We start from the raw sequence: 21,521 nt of genomic DNA on the forward strand, positions 1-21,521 counted from the left end.
TTTTACCACGTAAAAGTATGTATGGTTTCAGAAACAACCATGATTGACTGATTATTCTCCTGCCAATATTAGCAATTGTTATTAAATGGGGAGGTTAGTATTACACCTGCAAACATACTAACTGCCCACAAATGTAATAAACTTTATCAAACCTAAATGTAATAGCAATTGTGGACCACACACATCATACTGAAATCCCACAAAGGGGATTAACTATGACATGTACATGTGATGTGATGTAAAGTTCTTTTAATCAAATGCTGTGTTATTTTAACGCCAGTTGTAACAGGCTGCACACCTTCCAAAAAGTTCAACTTTTGTCTCGTCAGTCCACAGAATATTTCTCCAAAAGTCTTGGGGATTATCAAGATGTTTCTTGATGAGCCGAGCCTTTGTGTTCTTTTTTGTCAGCAGTGGTTTTGGCCTTGGAACTCTCTCATGGGTGCCATTTTTGCCCAGTGTCTTTCTAATGGTTGAGTCATGAACTCTGACCTTAACTGAGGCCAGTGAGGCCTGCAGTTCTTTGGATGTGGTTCTGGGTTCTTTTGTGGCCTCCTGGATGTGTCGTCGTTGCACTCTTGGAGTCATTTTGGTTGGGAAGGTTCCTGGGAAGGTTCACCACTGTTCTCAGTTTTCATCTTTATTTGAACTTTTTTTTTCTCTGTCCTTTTACATGGCTGTGATCAGATGATTAAAAGTCAACAAATATAGGCAACTAGCTTTATTATCTGGAAAACTTTGCATGCTTTTGGTAGGCCGACGCCTCCGGGAAAGGTTCACCACTGTTCCCAGTTTTCTTCTTTTGTGGATAATGGCTGTGACTGTGGTTGGCTGGAGACCCAAAGCTTGGGAAATGGCTTTGTAACCTTTTCCAGACTGATAGATTTCAATCACTTTGTTTCTCATTATCTTTGAATTTTTTTGGATCATGGCATGATGCAATTTGTTCTGAGATCTTGTAGCCTACTTCACTTTGTCTGACAGCTTCTATTTAATTGATTTTTTCATTCAACAAATCTGGCTGTAATCAGGCCTGGGTGTGGCCAGTGAAATTGAACTCAGCTTTCCAAAAACTGTGGTTAATCACAGTTAACACACTGGTAGAGCCATGAATCATTGCAAAGTGGGTTAAAATGTGTTGAAACAGCGCTGTGAGGAAATTATTAAGAACGTATAGAAACACTGTTCACCCAGTTTCATTGTTTTACAACAACTTCAAACTCCCATCCTCTCAGAATTTGTTTTTAGTCCAATAAAAAGTTGAACGCTGTATGTTTAAGACACAATGATTTACTTTCATGGGGGAGATACAGGACAGCCTTTGAGTTTTGTTAACATACACAAAATATTCCAAAAAAATGTGCTAAGATTCATGGCATTAATATTGTTTTAAGACCCTTAAAAAACTCCCTGTTTCCTGGAGAACAAAAAATCTCCATAGCTTTATATTCTGATGTGACGTAAGCTTTAGGGACTTGAACCCATCAGCAGTTGTGAAAAGGCTACAACAAACGATAACCACAACTTTTACTTTCTGATTTTCATATTACATTTGCAGGAAGATAAAAGGATATTTTGGGATTTTTTTAAGTTCCCATTTATAGCCACTATGGGCTCTCTACCAACCCAGCTTCAAAAATCCTGAAACATCCCTTTAAGAGAGTTTTGAGAGATAGTGATTTTAACCTTTCAAAAAATACCTGCAAATGTAATAGCTATTTTGGTTTGGGTATTCAACTGCTATTAAATTTGAAGGAAAACTTTTATATTTGCAGGATTGTTGCATTAAAAGCTGCGTTCGTTATGTTTATAGGCAGTTGTTATTTGCAGGTGTTACAGGTGAGACACAGCTTTGGCAGTTTTCCAGTGAAGAGTGAGAGCACATGAGTGTTTTTGGTACACCATGTTACCGTGCTCTACAGCATTTTTGTACGGCAGAAACATGCTGTACAGGAGTCAAACCCAGACAAAAAAACAACACTGCAAACTGAAACATTGAGTAGAGAGCCCTCACCAAGCCCTGACAAGCACACAGTGGAAAACAGAGAGGCTGAACATGATGAATAGTACATGGAGAGAGGTCATGTAAAATAAATCCATTCAATACAAACACAAACTATTTAATACAGCGCAGTGTAAAAGCAGTTCAGTCTCACACAGCTACTCCATCATCAGAAGAGCTGCTCGTTCTAGTCACTCCCTGTAATTATCTGGTTCAGTATGTACATTGAAGCTGAGAAAACTGTGATTTTATATTCACTCTGTACCTGTATGCATGCTCTCCATGTGTATAGGGACTATAAAGATGAACTGAGTGATTAAAAGATCATATAGTCTTTTGAACAAACAGAAAAGATGTAAAGCTATCAAGAATATTTTGACAACGCTTATCCAAGGACACCGTGTTTAATTGGGTCTTAAATCAAACCAGAAGTGTTCTCTGACATAAAGCGCTGTTTAATTAACAGGCAGTAAATACAGTATGACAGAAGTCAGAGGGGAGTTTTGTTAACACGAAGAGGCTTTGCTTACTATATTTTCTAAGTCAGAGATATAAATATCTTAGACACAAACTGTCTGAGTTTGTGAAAGCTGTATGCTTTCAAGAAGTGAACGTGGTGATTAATAGCAAATCCCACCCTTTGGTTTTAAGTATTATATTTTGAGTTGAATAGATTTAGGCACATGTACCCTGAGCCACTCCTGTGTTGTTTTAATTATCTCCTGTCAGAAAGGTAGAACCAGAGGACAGTCCCACATTGTATGAACAAAAGTGCCTTCATGTCATTTACATTTCCAGCAAAGATTATTCCCTCCCTTTCTTTACAGTGCACTTTGTGCTCTCCCCTTTCCATTAAACAGCTCTCACTTTAATTCAAGTGATGAGCTGAGGGAGCCATGGCCTGTACTCCAGGTGGTTTGAAAAGCAAGAGAGCTAAAGGAGATTAGAGAAAGGTAGCTGTTGGTTGGCCACAACATGAGAAATAAAAAGGACTCAGTCATAAGGAGCCACATTGGTTTTTAAGGATTCGGACATGGAGCGATTCAAGATAACTTTCATCATGACTTCATACTAATGACAATCATCCTAATTATGATTTTTGTCATTGTCTAGAAGCCCCATATTGAACTGTGGCTGTTTTGCTGCACTGTTAGCATTACCAGCGCTAGCTCTCATTGCCCGTAGGGTTTATATTGCTGTGTCTTACTTAGTGATGGTGCTGTGATTTGATCACCCTGTCCTGTTTTCACTAAAGAAAAGCATTAATATTCACCGTGGATTCTACAGTCCCTGGGTGACAGGAAGCCAGCCTGATTTTACGCTAAATGTTTGAAATGAAAGTAACGTATACTTCAGGAACATGATCATGTCATATACCACCATGCTGAATAAAGATAAACAGAATGAATGGTATGCACAATAAAAATAACCAGAGTCATGATAAAAGTTTTTAAAACCTTAGTAGGCCTCTTTTCTATGCTTTAATATATTTATTCTATATACAGTGCCGTGAAAAAGTATTTGCCCCCTTTCTGATTCCTGACTTTTTTGCATATTTATCACACTTACATGATTCGGATCATCAAACCAATTTCAATATCTCACAAAGACAACCCAAGTAAATACAAAATGTAGTTTCTAAATGATGACTTTATTTATTAAGGGGAGAAAGATCCAAACCTATCTGGCCCTTTGTGAAAAAGTAATCACCCCCTGAACTGATTAACTGGTTGTGCCACCCTTGGCAGCAATAACTGAAATGATGCGTTTGTGATAACTGGTGATGAGTCTTTCGCATCGCTGTGGAGCAATTTTGGCCCACTCTTCTTCACAGAATTGTTTTAACTCAGCCATACTGGAGGGTTTTAAAGCATGAACTGCCCGTTTAAGGTTAAACCTCAGCATATCAATTGGATTGAAGTCCAGACTTTGACTTGGCCACTCCAAAACCTTCATTTTGTTTCTTTTGAGCCGTTCAGAGGTGGACTTGCTGGTATGTTTCGGGTTGTTGTCCTACTGCATGACCCAAGAGTGCTTGAGCTTGAGGTCATGAACTGATGGCTGGATGTTGGCCTTCAGGATTTTCTGGTAGACAGCAGAATTCATTGTTCTATCAATTACAGCAAGTGGTCCAGGTCCTGAAGCAGCAGAGCAGCCCCAGACCATCACACTGGCACCACCATGTTTGACTGTTGGCATCATGTTCTTTTAATCAAATGCTGTGTTATTTTTACTCCAGATGTAACGGGCCGCACACCTTCCAGAAAGTTCAACTTTTGTCTCGTCAGTCCACAGAATATTTCTCCAAAAGTCTTGGAGATCATCAAGATGTTTCTTGGAAAATGTGAGACAAGCCTTTGTGTTCTTTTTTGTCAGCAGTGGTTTTGGCCTTGGAACTCTCCCATGATGCCAGTTTTGCCAAGTGTCTTTCTTATGGTTCAGTCATGAACTCTGACCTTAACTGAGGCCAGTGAGGCCTGCAGGTCTTTAGATGTTCTTCTGGGTTCTACTGTAACCTCCTGGATGAGTCGTTATTGCAGTCTTGAAGTCATTTTGGTTGGCCGACCACTCCTGGAAAGATTCACCACTGTTCCCAGTTTTCATCATTATTTTAGCTTTTTTCCATGTCCTATTACATTGTTGTGATAAGCTAATTAAAAGTTCACAAATTCAGGCGACTAGCTTTATTATCTGGAAACGTTGCATGCTTTTTTGATGTAAAAAAATACACAGTAGACTGGGGTAGAAGCTGAAATAATCACTTCTTTATAAGAGAGAGGAAAAAAATCTGTGAATAAGGAATCAATTTTAAGTTTGAAATGGAGAATCAAATCATGACCTTCAGTATCTGAATAAGAATTGAGAGAAAGTGAAAGACTCAACTCTCTGAATAAACAGTATGTATACACCACTGAAGTAAAGTTGTGGTAAAGACTGTACTGTGTAAGGATCACAGTTATCTGGAACTTTAGTATGTTATAAAATCAAAACCATATCAGCTATATTATTTTGAACAGAGAATTAAAAGGTCTTCTGTAGCTCCATGTTTTGATGATGGTGGCTGACACTTTTCATAGCTCTTTGTTCCCTCCAGGTCCTCACAGTAACAACAGAACTGAAATCTATGAATTGAAATATCCTCCTTTGTTTTCAATCTTTTCATGGAAACCTTTCTTAGAATACATAAGGATGATTCTACTCAATGTAGTTGAGAGTATAAATCTGAATCACCAACACTTACAAAGGCAGTGCTAGTAAATGCTGTCAGGTGACAGATTTATTGAAAGAGTAAGCGTGCGTGGAGATGTGAGGTGTGCGGTGTAGGAGGCACAGCAGGCCCTCAGCTCGCTGCAAACAACATGTGCAGCAAGGGAGGTGAGAAGCTTCACCCTGCTGGGCTTCTGTAGATGTGATGTCCCATAGGCGTGTTTCTCTTAACACATTTGATTCAGAGATTTTCTACACTTAAGTGAGTATATTTGATGGGAAAACAGATGCTATATAAAAATCAATTCTGTTGTGCCTTATGAAAAGAGTATCTTTTAAAACAATGCATGCATGGGAGAACCTTTCCAGTTTCCAATTTCCAGATTTGATCACAGACAATTAGTTTCAAAACTTGATGAGGTGGAAAATTGCTCACGCAGGTTGCATCTTGCCAAAAACACCTCTGTAGCTCTCATTAAATTTTGAGAGCCTGCACCTGAAACTACACAGCCCAATCTCCTGAAAAATATTCATGTTTTTCCTTCCACACTTGATTAACCGGGTTAAACAGCACAGTATTAAATTAAATGAGTGGGGAAAAATAGGCATCCAGCATCACTCTGCTAAATCATGTGCTAGTAATCCCATAATCAGTTCCATCGTGAGAGAAGACAAATGCACGTTTCGCCAAGTTGTGGGGGAAAAAATGCCATTCCAACAAGCCAATTATCTCACTTTCTGTGGAGATCTGAGGCTCCTGCAGTTTCCTTCTTCAGTGCAGAATCATTATATGCCAGAAGTACATGTGAGACTTGGCTAGAGATGTTCTGTTTCCCCCAATGTTGTAATGCCAACACAACAATGCTGATTCAAGATTAAAGATGGACTCCTCGATAAATACATCTTCAAACGACGCTCCGAAGAGTACAAACCTCTACCAAGGAAGTTAAATATTGACTCATCTGTTACATGTGTGCCAATGAAAGGACTGGACTTTGAGCAGACAGAACTGCATTTCTGTTTTTATTTTTCCATAGTCGCTGGATGAGAGGTTATTCATCACTTTAGAGCAGCAAAACAGCCACATTTCAGCAGCAGTTCAGAAAAATGTCAGTCCTTGTTACCAGGACTGAAGTGCAGGGTAAACAAATTTAAATTCACTTTATCCAGCCCTCATGGCTGGGAGAAATCCAAATAACCAAAATTACACACACCATATTGAATAAGATGAAACGTGTTGCCAAAAAAGCAGAGAGAAATCCATTTTCATGCCTGATTGCATTCATTTTTGTTGCAGTTTTTACCTCTTTAAAGGAAACAGGACTGAGCAGCATGTACAGAAGATATTTCTGTATTTATAAAACAATGCTTTAAGCTGTTTATTGATTAAGCATAGGTCTCAGCTGAATTCTTTTTATATATTAAATACGAGCATATCATCAAGCAGCTGACGAACCAAAAATTGAATTTAAGCTTAAAAAGATTAACCATACACCAAAGACATATTTATAGATCAGCTGTGGAGGTCCAGGTTTCAAACCAAGCTCCTGCATTCACACACTGATCTGTCACTATACCGTGATCTGCTCTTACTGCAGCATCAGTAATGTGGGAGTGTTTCTGAATGGGATTAGTGGATGGTGATGGACACTTTATGCAGCAGCCTTTACCATCAGTGTGAAATAATGTTGTCATAGTCATAAATACACAGTGATTAGCGTCATGTTTTGAAAACCTGAGTTCAATTTTACTAGCCACACCCAGGCCTGATTACTGCCAGACCTGTTGAATGAAGAAATCCCTTAAATAGAACCTATCTAACAAAGTGAAGTAGGCTAAAATATCTCAAAAAGCAACATTAAGCATTAAGATGTCATCTAAAGAAATTCAAGAACAGATGAGAAACAGTCTGTCACATCTACCAATCCAGACAGAGTTACAAAGACATTTCTGAGGCTTTGGGACTCCAGCAAACTATGGTGAGAGCCATTACCCACAAATTGAGAAAACTTGCAAAAGTGGTGAACCTTCCCAGGAGTGTCCGGCCTACCAAAACTACTTCAATAGCGCATCCATGACTCATCTAGAGGTCACAAGAGAACCCAGAACATCTAAAGACCTTTAGGCCTCACTTGACTCAGTTAAAGTCAGAGTTCTTGATTCAACAATAAGAAAGAGACTGGTTTCATTAATTAAGTGAAAAAGCCATCCAATTCTACCTGGCTCTGTCTTAAAAAGCTGTTGCCTGCTAAATCTAATAACTGGTTGTGCCTTGGCAGCAGCAACTGTAAGCAAGCATTTGCAATAACTGGAAATGAGCCTTTCACATCACTTTAAAATAATTTTGGCCCAATCTACTCTACAAAGTAGTTGAAATTCAGTCACACTGGAGGGTTTTCTGGCATGAATGGCCTGTTTAAGGTCATGCCACAGCATCTCAATCAGATTTCCACTCCAAAACCTTCATTTTTTAAAGCCATTCAGAGGTGGACTTTCTGGTGTGTTTTAGATAATTGTTCTGCTACGTAACTCAAGAGTGCCTGCACTTGAGGCCACAAACTGAAGGACAGACATTTTCCTTCAGGATTTTCTAGCAGAATTCATGGTTCCATCAATTACAACAATGGTCCAGGTCCTGACAATCACACTGCCGGCACCATGTTTGACTTTTGGTATGATGTTCTTTTTATGAATGCTGTGTTAGCTTCACTCCAGATGTAACAGGAAGTACATCTTTTTGAATGTTCAGCTTTTGATCTCTTCAGTTCACAGAATATTTTCCCCCAAAGTCTCGGATTGTGTCCTTTTCAGTCAGTGTTGGATTCGTCCATGGATGCCGTTTTGGCCCAGTCTCCTTCTTATTGTTGAATCATGAACTCTGACCTTAACTGATTCAAGTGAGACCTGCAGGTCTTTAGATGTTCTGGGTTCGTTTGTGACCTCTAGATGAGTCATGGATGCGCTCTTGGAGTCATTTTGGCAGGCTGGCGGTTCACCACTTTTGCAAGTTTTCTCAATTTTTGGGTAACAGCTCTCACCATAGTTCACTGGAGTCCCAAAGCCTCAGAAATGTCTTTGTAACCCTGTCCAGGTTGTTAGATGTGACTGCTTCTCATCTGTTCTTGAATTTCTCTAGATGGCATCTCGTTTTGTTGCTTTTTGAGATCTTTTAGCCTACTTCACTTTGTCAGACCGGTTCTATTAAAGGGGTTTCTGTATTCAACAAATCTGTCCGTAATCAGGCCTGGGTGTGGCTCGTGAAATTGTACCCATCTACTTATGAGAAAAAAAAAAAAAAATTACAGACATAGACGACACAGTGTCAAACAGAGCACACGTACTGTATATTTTTATTGTAACATGTAGTTTCCTTTTCTCTTACATTGCCAAATGTAATGCTGGGTAAGTCGGTGACTCTGATGCTGAAAGTAATAGTTAGCAGAAAATATGCTTATACAAATCCCTTGTGATCTTTCCAGTTTTAGTAAAGCAATCAATTTAAGGCAGAGCAGGTCCTGGCTGCCTGGATTTCCCAGTGTGTGATTTTAAAGCCACAGTGCATGCAAGTACCTCTGAACTCCCATTGTGTTGTAGGATGGAAGGTTTAAATCAGCTAAATTACCATTTTCCTTTCAGTTTTTATCTCTGTCTCACAGCATGAAAAGAGAATAGATCACCTGTATCCATGTCGAGACTATTTCTCGGTAATGTTGTTGATTCATTTAGTTGCCTTATCCTTATGTTCATGACATGAATAGGCTTGCTTTTCTGGTATCAAAAGCCAGTTTTATCAGAAAGTTTTGTTTGAATATATTTAATGTAGAAAAAGAAAATAAATGATGTAAAGCAGAATAAGGTTTATCTGTTTCCTGCTTGGTTTTAATATAAAATCTATGCAGGTCAGCGGTTTCAGGGCAAAAACACTTCACTGTCAGCAGTCTTTTCAGTGCTACAGTTAAAACAGTACCTTTTAAACACTGTAATGCTTGTCAGTGTGTCAGCAGATTCATGTAAGGGCAGGACACCTGATTGTGCCAGAAAAATTCAGGTCCAGGGTGTCTTTAAATTGCAGCACTGAATACCTTTACATTGCTTTCATTTTTTTTAGGTGGTGTTTTAGGAGGTGCACGTGCACAGCTACCGAGGAATAACGCGAACGATGGCGACTATAAACATGTCAGTACACAACTTTTGTCGTTTTTGAAAAGAAAACAATTCACTGCTGTTCTTTATTTATTTATTTTTTTTAACAAAGAAATGTCGTCAAGTTCTGATAAACTGGCGCTTTAGCAGCATCCATGATAATGTCTTCTGCCATGATGGCACTGGCCACTTGTTGATGCTTGCTTACATCACGACTCCGCTGCACCAGAAAGTACTGCCCCTTGTCGCTGATTGGTCCTGTCACTTTCTGACCGGGCCCAAACAGTTCAGCCAGGAGCTTTGCAAGATGGATTCTCCAATGAGAAACAGAGAAACAGGCGTATCCATCTGCTTTGCAAGGTTACGGACACAACAGAGGAAAGTTGAAGTTCATATTTAATCAAGCAACAATAAGTACTGTTGAAAAGCAGCGTGAAACTGAGGTCATTAGTAACACCAGTAAAGTGACACAGCACATCCATGTTTCACAGATCTGTTGTATGGGATATACACTCCTGATCAAAACCTTAAGACCAGCTGAAAAATTACAAGAATTTGCATCCTGCACTGTTGGATCTTAAGAAGGTTCTAAGTAGAGCTTCAAAATGCAAAGAGAAGAAATGGGAGTGAGAAAAAAAAATTGAGTGAGCAATTTATTGAAAACAACCATTAAACTGAAATAGACTGTTCATCAGCCGATCAAAAGTTTAAGACCACAGCCTTTAAAAGACAAAATCTGCACAAAAATGTGGATTCAATGTCATTTTCTGGCAGGTATTCACACTGTCATGATCTCCTGATGGCAAATGCAAAAATGCTTTCCGTCTTTGAACGTGGTCGGATTGTTGAGCTGCATAAGCAAGGCCACATGCCATTGCTGCTGAGGTTGGACGCGGTAAGACAGTCATTTTGAATTTCTTAGAAGGTCCTGAGGGTTATGGAACAAAAAAGTCAAGAGGTAGACCCAAAGAAGTTTCAAGAATGGTCCAGCTACTCATCACTGAGTCCTCTTTTTTAACTTTTATTTCTGTTTTGAGGTGGGATTCGGGGTTTTTTAGAGCTATGGTCTTAAACTTTTGCTCAGCTGATGAACAGTCTACTTCAGTTTAATTGTTGTTTTCAATACTCAGATTTTTTGTCTCACTCCCATTTCGTCTTTTTGCATTTTGAAGCTCTACTTAGAACCTTCTTAAGACCCAGCAGTGCAAAATGCAAATTCTTGAAAATTTTCAACTGGTCTTAAAATTTTGATCATGAGTGTATTTCATATCAGGTCAAGATTGCATTGACTCTGTTAGGGAAGGGCAGAACCCTTCCAGAAAGATCTTGGATGGTGATTTGATGAACTTTCAAACATAATTTATTATATTCCAATCAGAGCACATGATGTTGAAGTATGCACCACCCAGTAAACGGAATAAACAGCATAATTCAAGCCTGATGGGCTGCTTTTAATTGTGTTCACTATCAGTGGAGACAGTTGGTAAATTAAACTTTTGCTGAATCCATCTTTTCCACCACAGGTTTTCAGAGTGGTTCTCTCATTAAAGGCTAGCTACATCTGGGCTAATCTCTGACCAAATGGCACTGATTGGTCTAGTCATTCTCTGACCAGTTGCAAGCATATAAGCTTGAAGCTTTGCAAGATGGATCGATCTGATGACACACATGGAATCTGACCAATCTTTTGGTTTTACAACGTCATGCTGCTAGTGGAAAAAAGAACAGCTTTAAATGGACACAGGCCTAACATGACTTTGCATTGTGTTTGTATGAGTGTTTACTAAAGGAGAGGTCAGCTAAGACAGAGTATATTCAAATGCATTTAACCTCTTGATATGGCCATTATTGCAATGCAACATCTTCATGTTGGCATTGTTAGTAGAGTGGCATCAGATTGAAAACTGTGCGATAACTCTAAATTTGACTTTTAACTCTTTCTCTAAATATTTGAATGAATGATGTTTGGAGATCTGGTTGAGTTACATTTGTGCAATTTTGTGTAACTGTGAGGCTAATTGTAGACATCTGAACATCAAAGCCTATTCCACATGTTTTCAGATGTTTTTTTTACTAGTATCAAAACTTTTAAATAACACAAAGAAAAATACACTCCAAGTTCATCACTTGCAAAGTCTGAGTAAATGTGAACCCAGCACCGGATAAAAGCGGTTTTGTTGATAAATACATCAAATAACTCATCTATGCTTAAAGTGGTAAACCATCTTTTAAGAGGAACTGTTGGGAACCAAACACCCTTTTCTGGATTTGTTGAGGAACTTTCTCTGATTTCTCTGTTCTGATTCACAGTGTCAGCCAACGACTGCGACTCAGAGGAGAACGCTGAGTTGACTTACTACACCCTGAGCCAGGACTTCACCATTTCCCCACATGGGACCATTTTTCCTGCAGGACCTCTGGACTTTGAGAGGCCAAACCACCTGTACGAGTTTGTAGTGATGGCAGTTGATAAGGGGGAGGTCCCTCGCACTGGAACGACTACAGTACGGATACGAATGGCTAACGTCAACGATGAGGCTCCTGAGTTCTCCCAACATATGTAAGTATAAAAAAAGTCCTAAAACTGACTTCTGATACTCACAGAACTGTTTCATAATGATGAGATGGTAAATTGTTCTGGTAGAACTGTGTAAAACTGAAGATTCAGTAGGGATGGTCAGTCTGGTTAGAACAGGGGTGGCCAAACTTTTTCTACTGAGGGCCACATACATATATATATATATACAAGGATGTTGGGGCCACTTTATCAACAAGGTGAGGTATATGAATGTTTGTAAAACTAATATAATTTAGGTTAAGATATGCTTAGTGACTGAGTATGCCTAAAGGGCTAGTTCATTCAGGAAGCAGCAAAATCCCAGAGCAGAGCAGGAATCAATGACAACATAAAGACTGATTAAGTCAAATGCAGAATAAAGGAGGAGCGGGGGTGGAGGAGGGTTTCAGAGCAGCTTTCAGAGAGAGGATCAGAGCTTGGCCAGGCAGGGGGAGTTTTTATAAGACAGCATAAGAGTAGCCAATAGCTTGCTCAGAGAAAATCAGCTGGTCTGCGTAATTATGGCAGTGGCCTGACTAAAGTTATATGCTCAATTTAATGGCTGACAAGGCAAATAGACAATCATTCCAGGTTTTTGGGGTGGTCAATCAGATTTCAGGGGGTCCTGTTTGGCCTTAACCACCACTGGCTCCACCCCTGGAATATTACTGCTACTGCTATTTTCTGCCATAACCCTTTAGAGGGTTAGAAAATCAGAAAGCGTTATTATTTTAGTTGACATGCAGAGTGTCTCAATTTGGCCACACAAAAAACACACTGATAAATTATTCTTGTAAAGATGTTTGTTTACAGAATTAGCATGGTAGCCTGGCTTGTGCTGAAACTGCAGCTGCAGGCCAATCAAAATTGGTTCTCAGGCCACATTTGGCCCCTGGACCCCCTAGGTTAGAAGAACCAAGTTCGTCTCTGTGCAGTGACAGGGGACACATGGCAGCAATGTGTTCACGTACATGTAGTTAAAAGCAAGTATATCTTTAGCCTTATTGTGGTGCAAACTAGCAAGCAATGTTAAGTCAGCTAATCGTGCACATCTTTGATGTATAGCGTTCACACTTTTAAGCCTCTGCACGAATTTAAATTTGCAGATGGAGTCAAAGGAAAGAGGCTCTAACTGAAAACATTCTGCAAATAAATACAGCTTACAAAATACAGAGTTTTGTTTTTGAGTCTAGAAAAATGTTGCAATTTTGGTTCTTTCACTCTTTGATAAGAGTCATTTGATGTTTTCCTTCACTGATTCTCTGTTAAAGTTGATACTACACTAAACAGAAGACTGCAATTATCCTGAAAACAGAAAAAAGATTAAATGACCTCATTTTGATGGGGGCTTCGACACTGTTGTGATGATCTGACACATGATGCATTCAGACTTATTAGAAAAGCAGTCAGACCACCAAAGCTATTTACCAGCCAGGGGCAGAGAGAGACCGTGTATGTGTCCAGCCTTGTCAGGTCAGCTCCTTACAGCTGCTTCCCAATTCAACGTCGCAGCTGCTGTTACCCACAATTCCACTGCCCCTCTCCCCCCTGCCAGTGCTGCTGTGGTTGCCTGCATCTTTTAATTGGTTGATTTTCTGGCAGAGAGCTGGGCAGATTGGTGAGGCAGGGTCAATCAGCCGTGCCCACCAGCACCCTCAGGAGGGCCCGAGCCCACTCTCTGTGTGTGTTCGTGCTTGTGTATTTGTGTGCGTGCGTGGATTCAGTAATTGAGTACGTCCCTGCAAAGTGGGCCGTTGGTATGGACAGAGTGATGTAGTTATAGGGTGCATTCATGCATCATGCATCTGATATGCATGTGGTTATGTTGTTTGTAGCAGAAGAGGAGTGCGAGTGTGCTGAACGGGGGTCTGAATGCTTGTATTGATTTACTGTCAGTGACAGCAGAATAATCAGTTGGTTAGTTTTTCTTCTCAACCCTCAACCTTCCACTATCGCTGCTACAGAACAGAACTGGGCAATCCTTGATGTATTACTCAAAGACACACAATGGTACAAAATCATCCATGCTGGCTGAGGGAGGCCGTTTGACCATTTATTTCATACTGGCAATATCAGCCACTGTGTAGCTTTATTAGTACTCAGATTTTCAGTACTCATACTCCATTTCATAGTGCTAGTATGAAACCAGGCCTTAGTAGGAAAGCTAAAAGTCTTACTAGTAATACTAGCAAGGACAAAAATGTCAATTAGTGCGTGTAGTAAATATAAAAACCTCTACTAGTAATACTAGTATGATTTTTAGTATTACTGTTAAGCCTTAAAATGCATTCAAGTTCTATAAGTCAGAGCACAAATTTCCACAATGTTAGTAGCAGAAGGTTTTTAGGTTTACTAGAAGTTATGGTGACCATAAGTCCCAATTTTATTTGTCAGACCCTGCAACCTCTGTCCCAACAAAAAACATAAAACACCAATATTTCCCATTTTTAGACAACTCCTGTCCTGATTTTAGCTCATGTAAACACTAATCAATGTACCATGACTTACATTTGTCTGTATAAATGTCGTCGCACAGACTGTTGCTATTTAACCCTCTGAGACTGACGTTCACTCAGAAAATGATTGTAGGCCTTAGTAAATGTCAAGCTTTATTTTTGGGTAAAGTTTAAGTAAATTATATCAAATCTAATGTTATTTCATCGTCATAGCTAAACAACATGTAAATATGCTTCATGTAAACTAAAATTAAAAACTGGGTAGACTCAACACAGATTTTTGAGAAAAGTGTGACTAAATTACATCAAATTAAATGTAATTCAATAACAATAACTTTACCTAACGTAAATATACTTTGCATAAACTCTATCAAAGCAATCTGAGAAAACTCTATGTGATCAGATGGGTTTGCTCCAACTCTCTGAAAGGGGATGGGGCAAATGCGCGATAGCAAAGGTAATGTCACTACTGGGCTAATGCAATTCAGTTCAGTGCAACTCTTATGTCTGACTGGAAAGAACAATAAAGTTTCAGTAATCATGTAGAAGTCTTGCTTGAGATTATTATGAGACAAATATCTCCTAAATATTTCAAGCACTACATTTTAGAACATGTTGACTTTAACCAGAATTAGAAAAAGATTTGCGACCCTCTGTTCACAAATATAAGACAGCTTTTATCAACTAATAAAAATGACAAAATGAGGTTAGGTTACCTTATTTTATTTTGATGTAATCTTGATTTTCCCTCTCAAAATGGCTAAGAAAACATTATTATTATATTATAGTTCTAGAACTGAAAATTTGAGTGTGAGTAAAGCTACACGATATCACTGATATCAAATAAATGCTCAACATCTTCCCGTAGGCGCTCACACCTTCATGCTTGCATAAATACATTTATATGCACATTCACACAATGTCAGAAATGAACAAACACATCCGTTTTACTGTGAAGAAACAAATACAACAGGAACAATCCTGCAAGATGAATTTGATAAACATGAAATTCATTACTTTCCCTGCAGACATGCTGTTAGTCTGTGCTCTGGTGTGTGCATGGTGAGATGAGCATGTGTGTAGAGTAATGTGATGCACATGATGAACAGAAAGGGAGAAAGGGGGGGAGAGGTCATTAAAGATATCATTATCCAGGCAGAAATTCTGCCCTATTTGTATCGATTCCTGGACTTGGAAGCAGCAGTAATGACCATGTTTGTGTGTGCATGTCTGCCCGTTTTCACTTCTGTATGAATGAAGGCTACCAGTCCAGAAATAATACAGAACATACTCATTTTGATGTCAGACTGGTGTGATTTGATATGATTGATTTATAAGTGTGAGAATTGAAGGAATAAAGGATGAAGTAAGGAGAAAGAGGAGAGTTAATAAACAACAAGATGTATTTTTCAACTTTCATGAGTTCTACACTCTGGCTTTCAGATCTCCTTCTTCACTGCACAGCTCTCGCTCCCCGAGTGACAGAATAGTTGCCTTTCATCTAGGGGCTGTCACTTTGCCATCAGGAACCTATTACTGTACCTACCTTCACCTGCCTGTTGCCAGGGAAACCGCCCAGGGAGGCTTCCTGCAATGTTCTTGCTGTGCTTCTATTCACCTTACACCTTGAGAGCAAAGTCTTCACCTGTTTTCTAAGAGCACATGAAGCCAACAGAGATGGTCTTGGGTTTGCACCTGAACATTTTTGAGAAGAAATGAGACATTTCAGTGGGGTGTGATGATTTATCATGGATGAAGCGTCAGCTTTTTTACCATTTGAGGGTTTAGCATTGATACCAACAAACAGAAACATCTCTTTTATATCTTTCTTTTTCAGAATAGAAAAGCTTTTTTAAAGTGCCTCCCTTTTTTGGAAGCAACAAAATATTTCTATAATTTTCAGCTGTATTTTTCTAAGTGGAGTCCTGACCTCCAGGAGAGTCGCCGTGAGGATGCTAGGGGGTTTGTGGAAACCTGTAGGGAAAGAAAGGGAATGCAGAGCAAAAATAAAAATTAACTGATGACATTATTTGCTATAATTAACTTTGATATCCTGAGTATTTTATCTTATTTGTCATTTCCTATTACAATCTGTAGGCGTCATTCAAACAGTAGCTTCTATAGGATTTGTACTTACTTCCTGAGACCTGAAATTTTGCTTGGAATTTTTTTTCCTCCCTCTTATTTGGGGTCATAGGAGCTGATAAGGATAAAATCTCAGCTGTGAGTCAGCCAGATCAGTTATTGGGAGTTGTTAGAAAGTAGGAAATGGTGTAAATCACTGAGAGAGGTACTGCCATTTTTCCTTTTGTTTCTGTTATTTTGATGATGGATTAAGAGGAGATTAAAAAAGGAAAATTGCCACTTAAAGTTCTGAATTTCTTGGAAAATCTGCTTTCCAGAATCCATACAAACTCCTTAAAAATGTCAAAGAAATAACCAAAATTTTCTATTAAAAAAATCTTAAGCATTCTTAAAGTTTCCCACAAAAAGTATCCTCAAATTTCTTCAAAGAAAAAGAAAAGAAATCTAGTGAAACTTTGTCAGAAAGCCTTAACATTCTGACCAAAAAATCCTGAAAAATTTTCATATAAATGACAGAAAAATAATTAAGTAAATTATCACAAATTAAAGCAAATGCTACCAAACTTTCCTATCAAATTCCCCAAAAAGGAATATTTTCAGTGCAGTCTTTGCAGGTTTTTCTATGCGTGATTGCCCTTGAGGTGACTCACTTCAGTTGACAGAGTAACTTATATTTCTAAATAGGCTAATTCTATTTTATTTCTCTTACTTTAATTGCTCTGCATAGTAACTGCATAGTAGCCTAATGTCAGCAGAGGCGCTTTCTCCTTACACAGAGGGGGACTTCATGGTAGTCACATGCAGTGGCGGCTGGTCAATAGGGGGCGCTAGGGGGGCCACTCTCCATCACGCTCTCCACAAAGAGTGGACAGATCTTAAGATCACTGAATAGATGTTTTTAAACATTTGCTTTCAATATCAATACATTTATATGAATATAGAAAAATTCTATCATGCGCTGTATAAAGATGATTTATTAAAAGATTAAAATGTGTTGTGTGCAATAAATCAGTAGATCACTAACATTCTATGCATTTGCTTTACTTCCTGTTCACTCATTTCCTTCCTAGGGCGCTGAGCTCCTGCGCCCATAGCCTTCCATTGACTGCACTTAAAAGCTGCGCGTGTACATTCACTCCTCTTCAGTACAAGAGATAAGAGCTCTGTGGGCGCTACACGCCGGCGCCCCCAAAGGGATTACCACTAACCATTCACCAGACGCCAGCAGGTGGCAGCAGAGAGATACCCTCCGTTATTTGAGACACACAGAGGAAGTCATGCCCCGTGGTGGAACATCTCTGGCTTTCCTCCAGAAACTGCACCTACGTTTGTTGTCTATCTCATGGAGAGATGCTAGGAAGACAGTTAGTAAAATGCAATAAGAAAACTCAGTTAAGTGTTTAAGAATAAGGTCTTTTAATAGGAGGAGGACATTGTAGGAGAAACTTTGAATTAAAGAGCTTGGACCTGACTGGCCAGGTACCAGGATGAAGCAACAAAGCTGTTACAGGGGGGAGAAAGTCCACTGATGGCATATTAGATTAATTATTATAAGTAGTAAATCAATAAGTAATAGTTTGTGTGTTTAAACACTCTTGTCACATTCAGGTCTGGCATTTATATTTTTTACTTAACCAGTCACTATTGAAGCAGTGACTACTTGCATCTTATGTCTTTTGTAAATGTCCATATTTGGAATAAATATTCAATTAGCACTTTGACATAATATTGTCATGTATTGAGTTGATTTGTGATCATGTGTGATGAGTAAAAAATGTAACTTGACTGTGATAAGAGTTAGTTACTTGTGGCTGCTGGTGACCCTTATTATAGCCATCTTATACAGTATATTAGATTATATATTGTAACATTATATTATTATATATACTATTAGTTCACCAACCAAACAAATGCAGATGTAAAAAAAGGCATATTAATATGACTTAGCTCATGGTGTAGTAACATCTTTTGATGTTGGGATTTTGTTGTAGCGCCCTCTGAAGAAAAATGCCCCAGCTGCCACTGGTCACATGTCTGTAAAAGGTTTTTGTAGCTTTTTTTTATTTTTTAAAGAACACTAAGGTCAATAAAGTTACCCTATATTTAAAATGTAATATTACTCAGTAGAGCCAACACTAGACCCTATGCATTTAATTTTAATTTTTTAGTCCTAATTTAAAAACAGGAAGGAACTTAAGACAAAAACAATAAAGAAACAGTTTATATAATCAACATCCTGGCACTCCGGTTGGTTTGGTTCTCCTCCATCCATCCTGTTTGCCTGGACTTGGATAATCAGCCAATAATTTTTGGTCAGTCCCACCCCCCGTTTTTTTGAAGTTTTCCCTTCTGTGAACCTCGGGAGTGTGAAGGATACCAAAAGCACTCCTGCTGTCCCTCTTTTTGGTGGTTTTATTTCCTACTGTAAGACTGTAATCTCATTTGTAAATTTTCTAATCACTCAATGGTTACTAATAGTTATTATATGAAAAATCATAGACTCTAGAAGGCAAGACTGTAGTCTCAGTGTCATCACTCATTGGTTTATGAGGTATAGTTTTGAAGTCAATTGATGGCACTCACCATTTGAAATAAAGTATCACACCAACTTAATGTCGGACTGATAACAGGCAGATAGCTGGAGCTGAACAGCTTGCCTACCCTTGCTTCTAATAGTGAATATCCTTTAGTGTTCATATCATCTAAACAGAGGAGTTACAAAAATCCTACTTTTGCTGTTTTTGCCCATTTAAAAAGAACCACAGACATAGGCAGTAAACAGTTAACTTTACTGACATTTTTGAATGGGTGTCTACTGGTCCATTCAAACTGCCAGTTCAGATTGTGATACTTATGCCCCTGTGACATTTAGCCCACAGTGTGAATGTCAAAGATAGAAGGTAGCAATAAAGATGTCAAAGGGGAGAGAAGGGATTAGTGGAGCTAGCCATAAAGCATTGTGTGTGTATTTTTAGTTGTGTGGGTATGTGGAGCCCCCACTGTGTAATTACACTCTATGTCCACTATCACAATGAATGTATAAATGCATAATGGCAGAGGGAGCTCAGTTTAGTGCTTCAGTGAAAGAAAAGGGCTAATGTCCCATCTAGGGCATCTGCACCTGAGTTTCCATCAGCCCACATTCACCGGTCTGTGGCCAGTTTAACAGTTCCAATGGTGAAAATGTCCAGCTAAAAATTACGCTAAATTACGCTAAATATGTACATATCATATATTGTGCTGGGGTTGTTTATCCACTCTGGCAGTAAACACATGGCAAATTTATGCACGTAAATGTTCATGAGATCCGTGTGGATGAATTTAACAAAGCTTTTGTCTGGGAGAGTTTAGAGCTACTGAAAACTATGCAGGGGCATTTTGGCCAGGACACTCTTGAAAAAGAGATTTGCAACTTTAATGAGGTTTTCCTGGTTAAATAAAGGTGAAATAAAATCATTGGTATGGAAGGAATGTGAGGTAGTCATTGCTGCAGGTACTAAAGAAGCTGAAAGAAAGGGAACTAGAGACAGCTGAGCCGTATCAACACCAACGCAGTGGCCGAGACAAGGACAGGCCAGGGAGAGTAGAGTTGTGGTGGACTTCACCGAGTGTGTAAATCTACCGATGACAAATTCTCAGATAAATGGAACTGCATTCAACACAGAACCATGTCGTGCAGAGCAGCATGGACCACTTGGGGCCAATGGTGAAAGCACCATTTGGTAGGATTATCTACAGTTATTCCTTTCCCCAGTTCAACCAGCATCAGTCACATATCAGCTTTAAGAATCCAGACTCATGGTTCTCACTGAATTTTTGTGCCAAGGTAGAATTGGACATTAGTCTATCACCAGCCCTGAGACATCAGTCTGTTTTTGTTTTGATCTTAATGAAATTTTGAAAAGAAAAGACATTTTGTGACAATGTTTTAAGAAAGACGCAGACAAAAAATGTCTGAAATTCTTGTAAAAATATTTTAAGATATAACATATATGTTTGAAAATAGAGTTGTAGTACATTTATTGTTTATTGTTTATACTTTGAAAATTCCTGATTTTTAAATTCTGTATCATTTAATTGATGACTGATGATATCTTTATTTTTAACATGTGAATGACTACTTAACTTCCTGAGGCCTGAGCTTTGGTTTTGAATGTATTTTTAGTTTTTCCCACTTATTCAGGATAAGTAGGGCCTGATAAATTGAAACATCAGCCTGGTATTTGAACATCAATTTCTTGGAAATTTCCTTTTCCAAAATCCACACAAATTCCCTTAATTTTCAAGGGAATTGCATACAATTTCTGTGACAATTAATTATTACACATATTTCCAGAGTATCCGATAAAATGGTACCCCAAATACTCTTTGACAAGGCCCCAAATGTTTCAGCAAAACTTTATCATAAAGCCTTAAAATCCCAGTAAAAATGTTCCCCCAAAAAGCCATCAACATTCCTGCAAATTCACACAAAAAATTTCAAATCAAATTCAGCCTTAAAATATCAAAGCAAATTCCTGAAAATGTACAAAAACATTCTTCAAAATATCATTAAAAAAATCCTAATACATTTCACCAATGTCTATTTCAAAGGACTGAAAAGTTCAAAACTAATTTCCCCCAACATCCAAAAATGTTTCCCTATATTCCTATGAAAATGCCAAAAGAAAAATTCAAGGCAAAACCTTGATGGAGAAATATCTCAATTATCACCATGTAGGAAAGCCAGAATCTTCTGTTCTAATGAGGATAATTAACAGTTTTTCATGTTTAAACATTTGTATTTTAAATCTGAAAAGAAAAGTCTGATGAAATGTCAAAGATTTTGTCTGCCTCAAAACCCATAGAAACATTTTTTTTTTTTTTTTTTGGGCAGTTTTTACGGTTTTATATATATTTCCAGTGCATCTTATTATAAGATGTGTTTCAGTAGAGTGACAAACCATAAAGAAGCTCATAATCAGGATGTGGCTGCCTTTGACTGGCAAGGCATTGCTGTATTCACCTGTTCATCAGGACAGAGGCTACATGGAGTATAACTAACCTCTGAAAATGATGATGGATGATGAAA

The 21,521-nt window shown here is 38.5% G+C and overlaps 1 protein-coding gene across 1 annotated transcript in view; it reads left to right on the forward strand.

The window, feature by feature from the left end:
* Positions 1 to 21,521, forward strand: part of si:ch211-186j3.6 (neural-cadherin) — a 617,862-nt gene that overhangs the window by 216,807 nt on the left and 379,534 nt on the right. The window contains exon 6 of the mRNA XM_041792306.1: positions 11,663 to 11,912. Coding sequence (XP_041648240.1) covers positions 11,663 to 11,912 — 250 coding nt within the window. The remainder of the gene's footprint in view (positions 1 to 11,662; positions 11,913 to 21,521) is intronic.

The sequence above is a fragment of the Cheilinus undulatus genome, linkage group 1 (genome assembly GCF_018320785.1).
Source record: "Cheilinus undulatus linkage group 1, ASM1832078v1, whole genome shotgun sequence".
Taxonomy (NCBI): domain Eukaryota; kingdom Metazoa; phylum Chordata; class Actinopteri; order Labriformes; family Labridae; genus Cheilinus; species Cheilinus undulatus.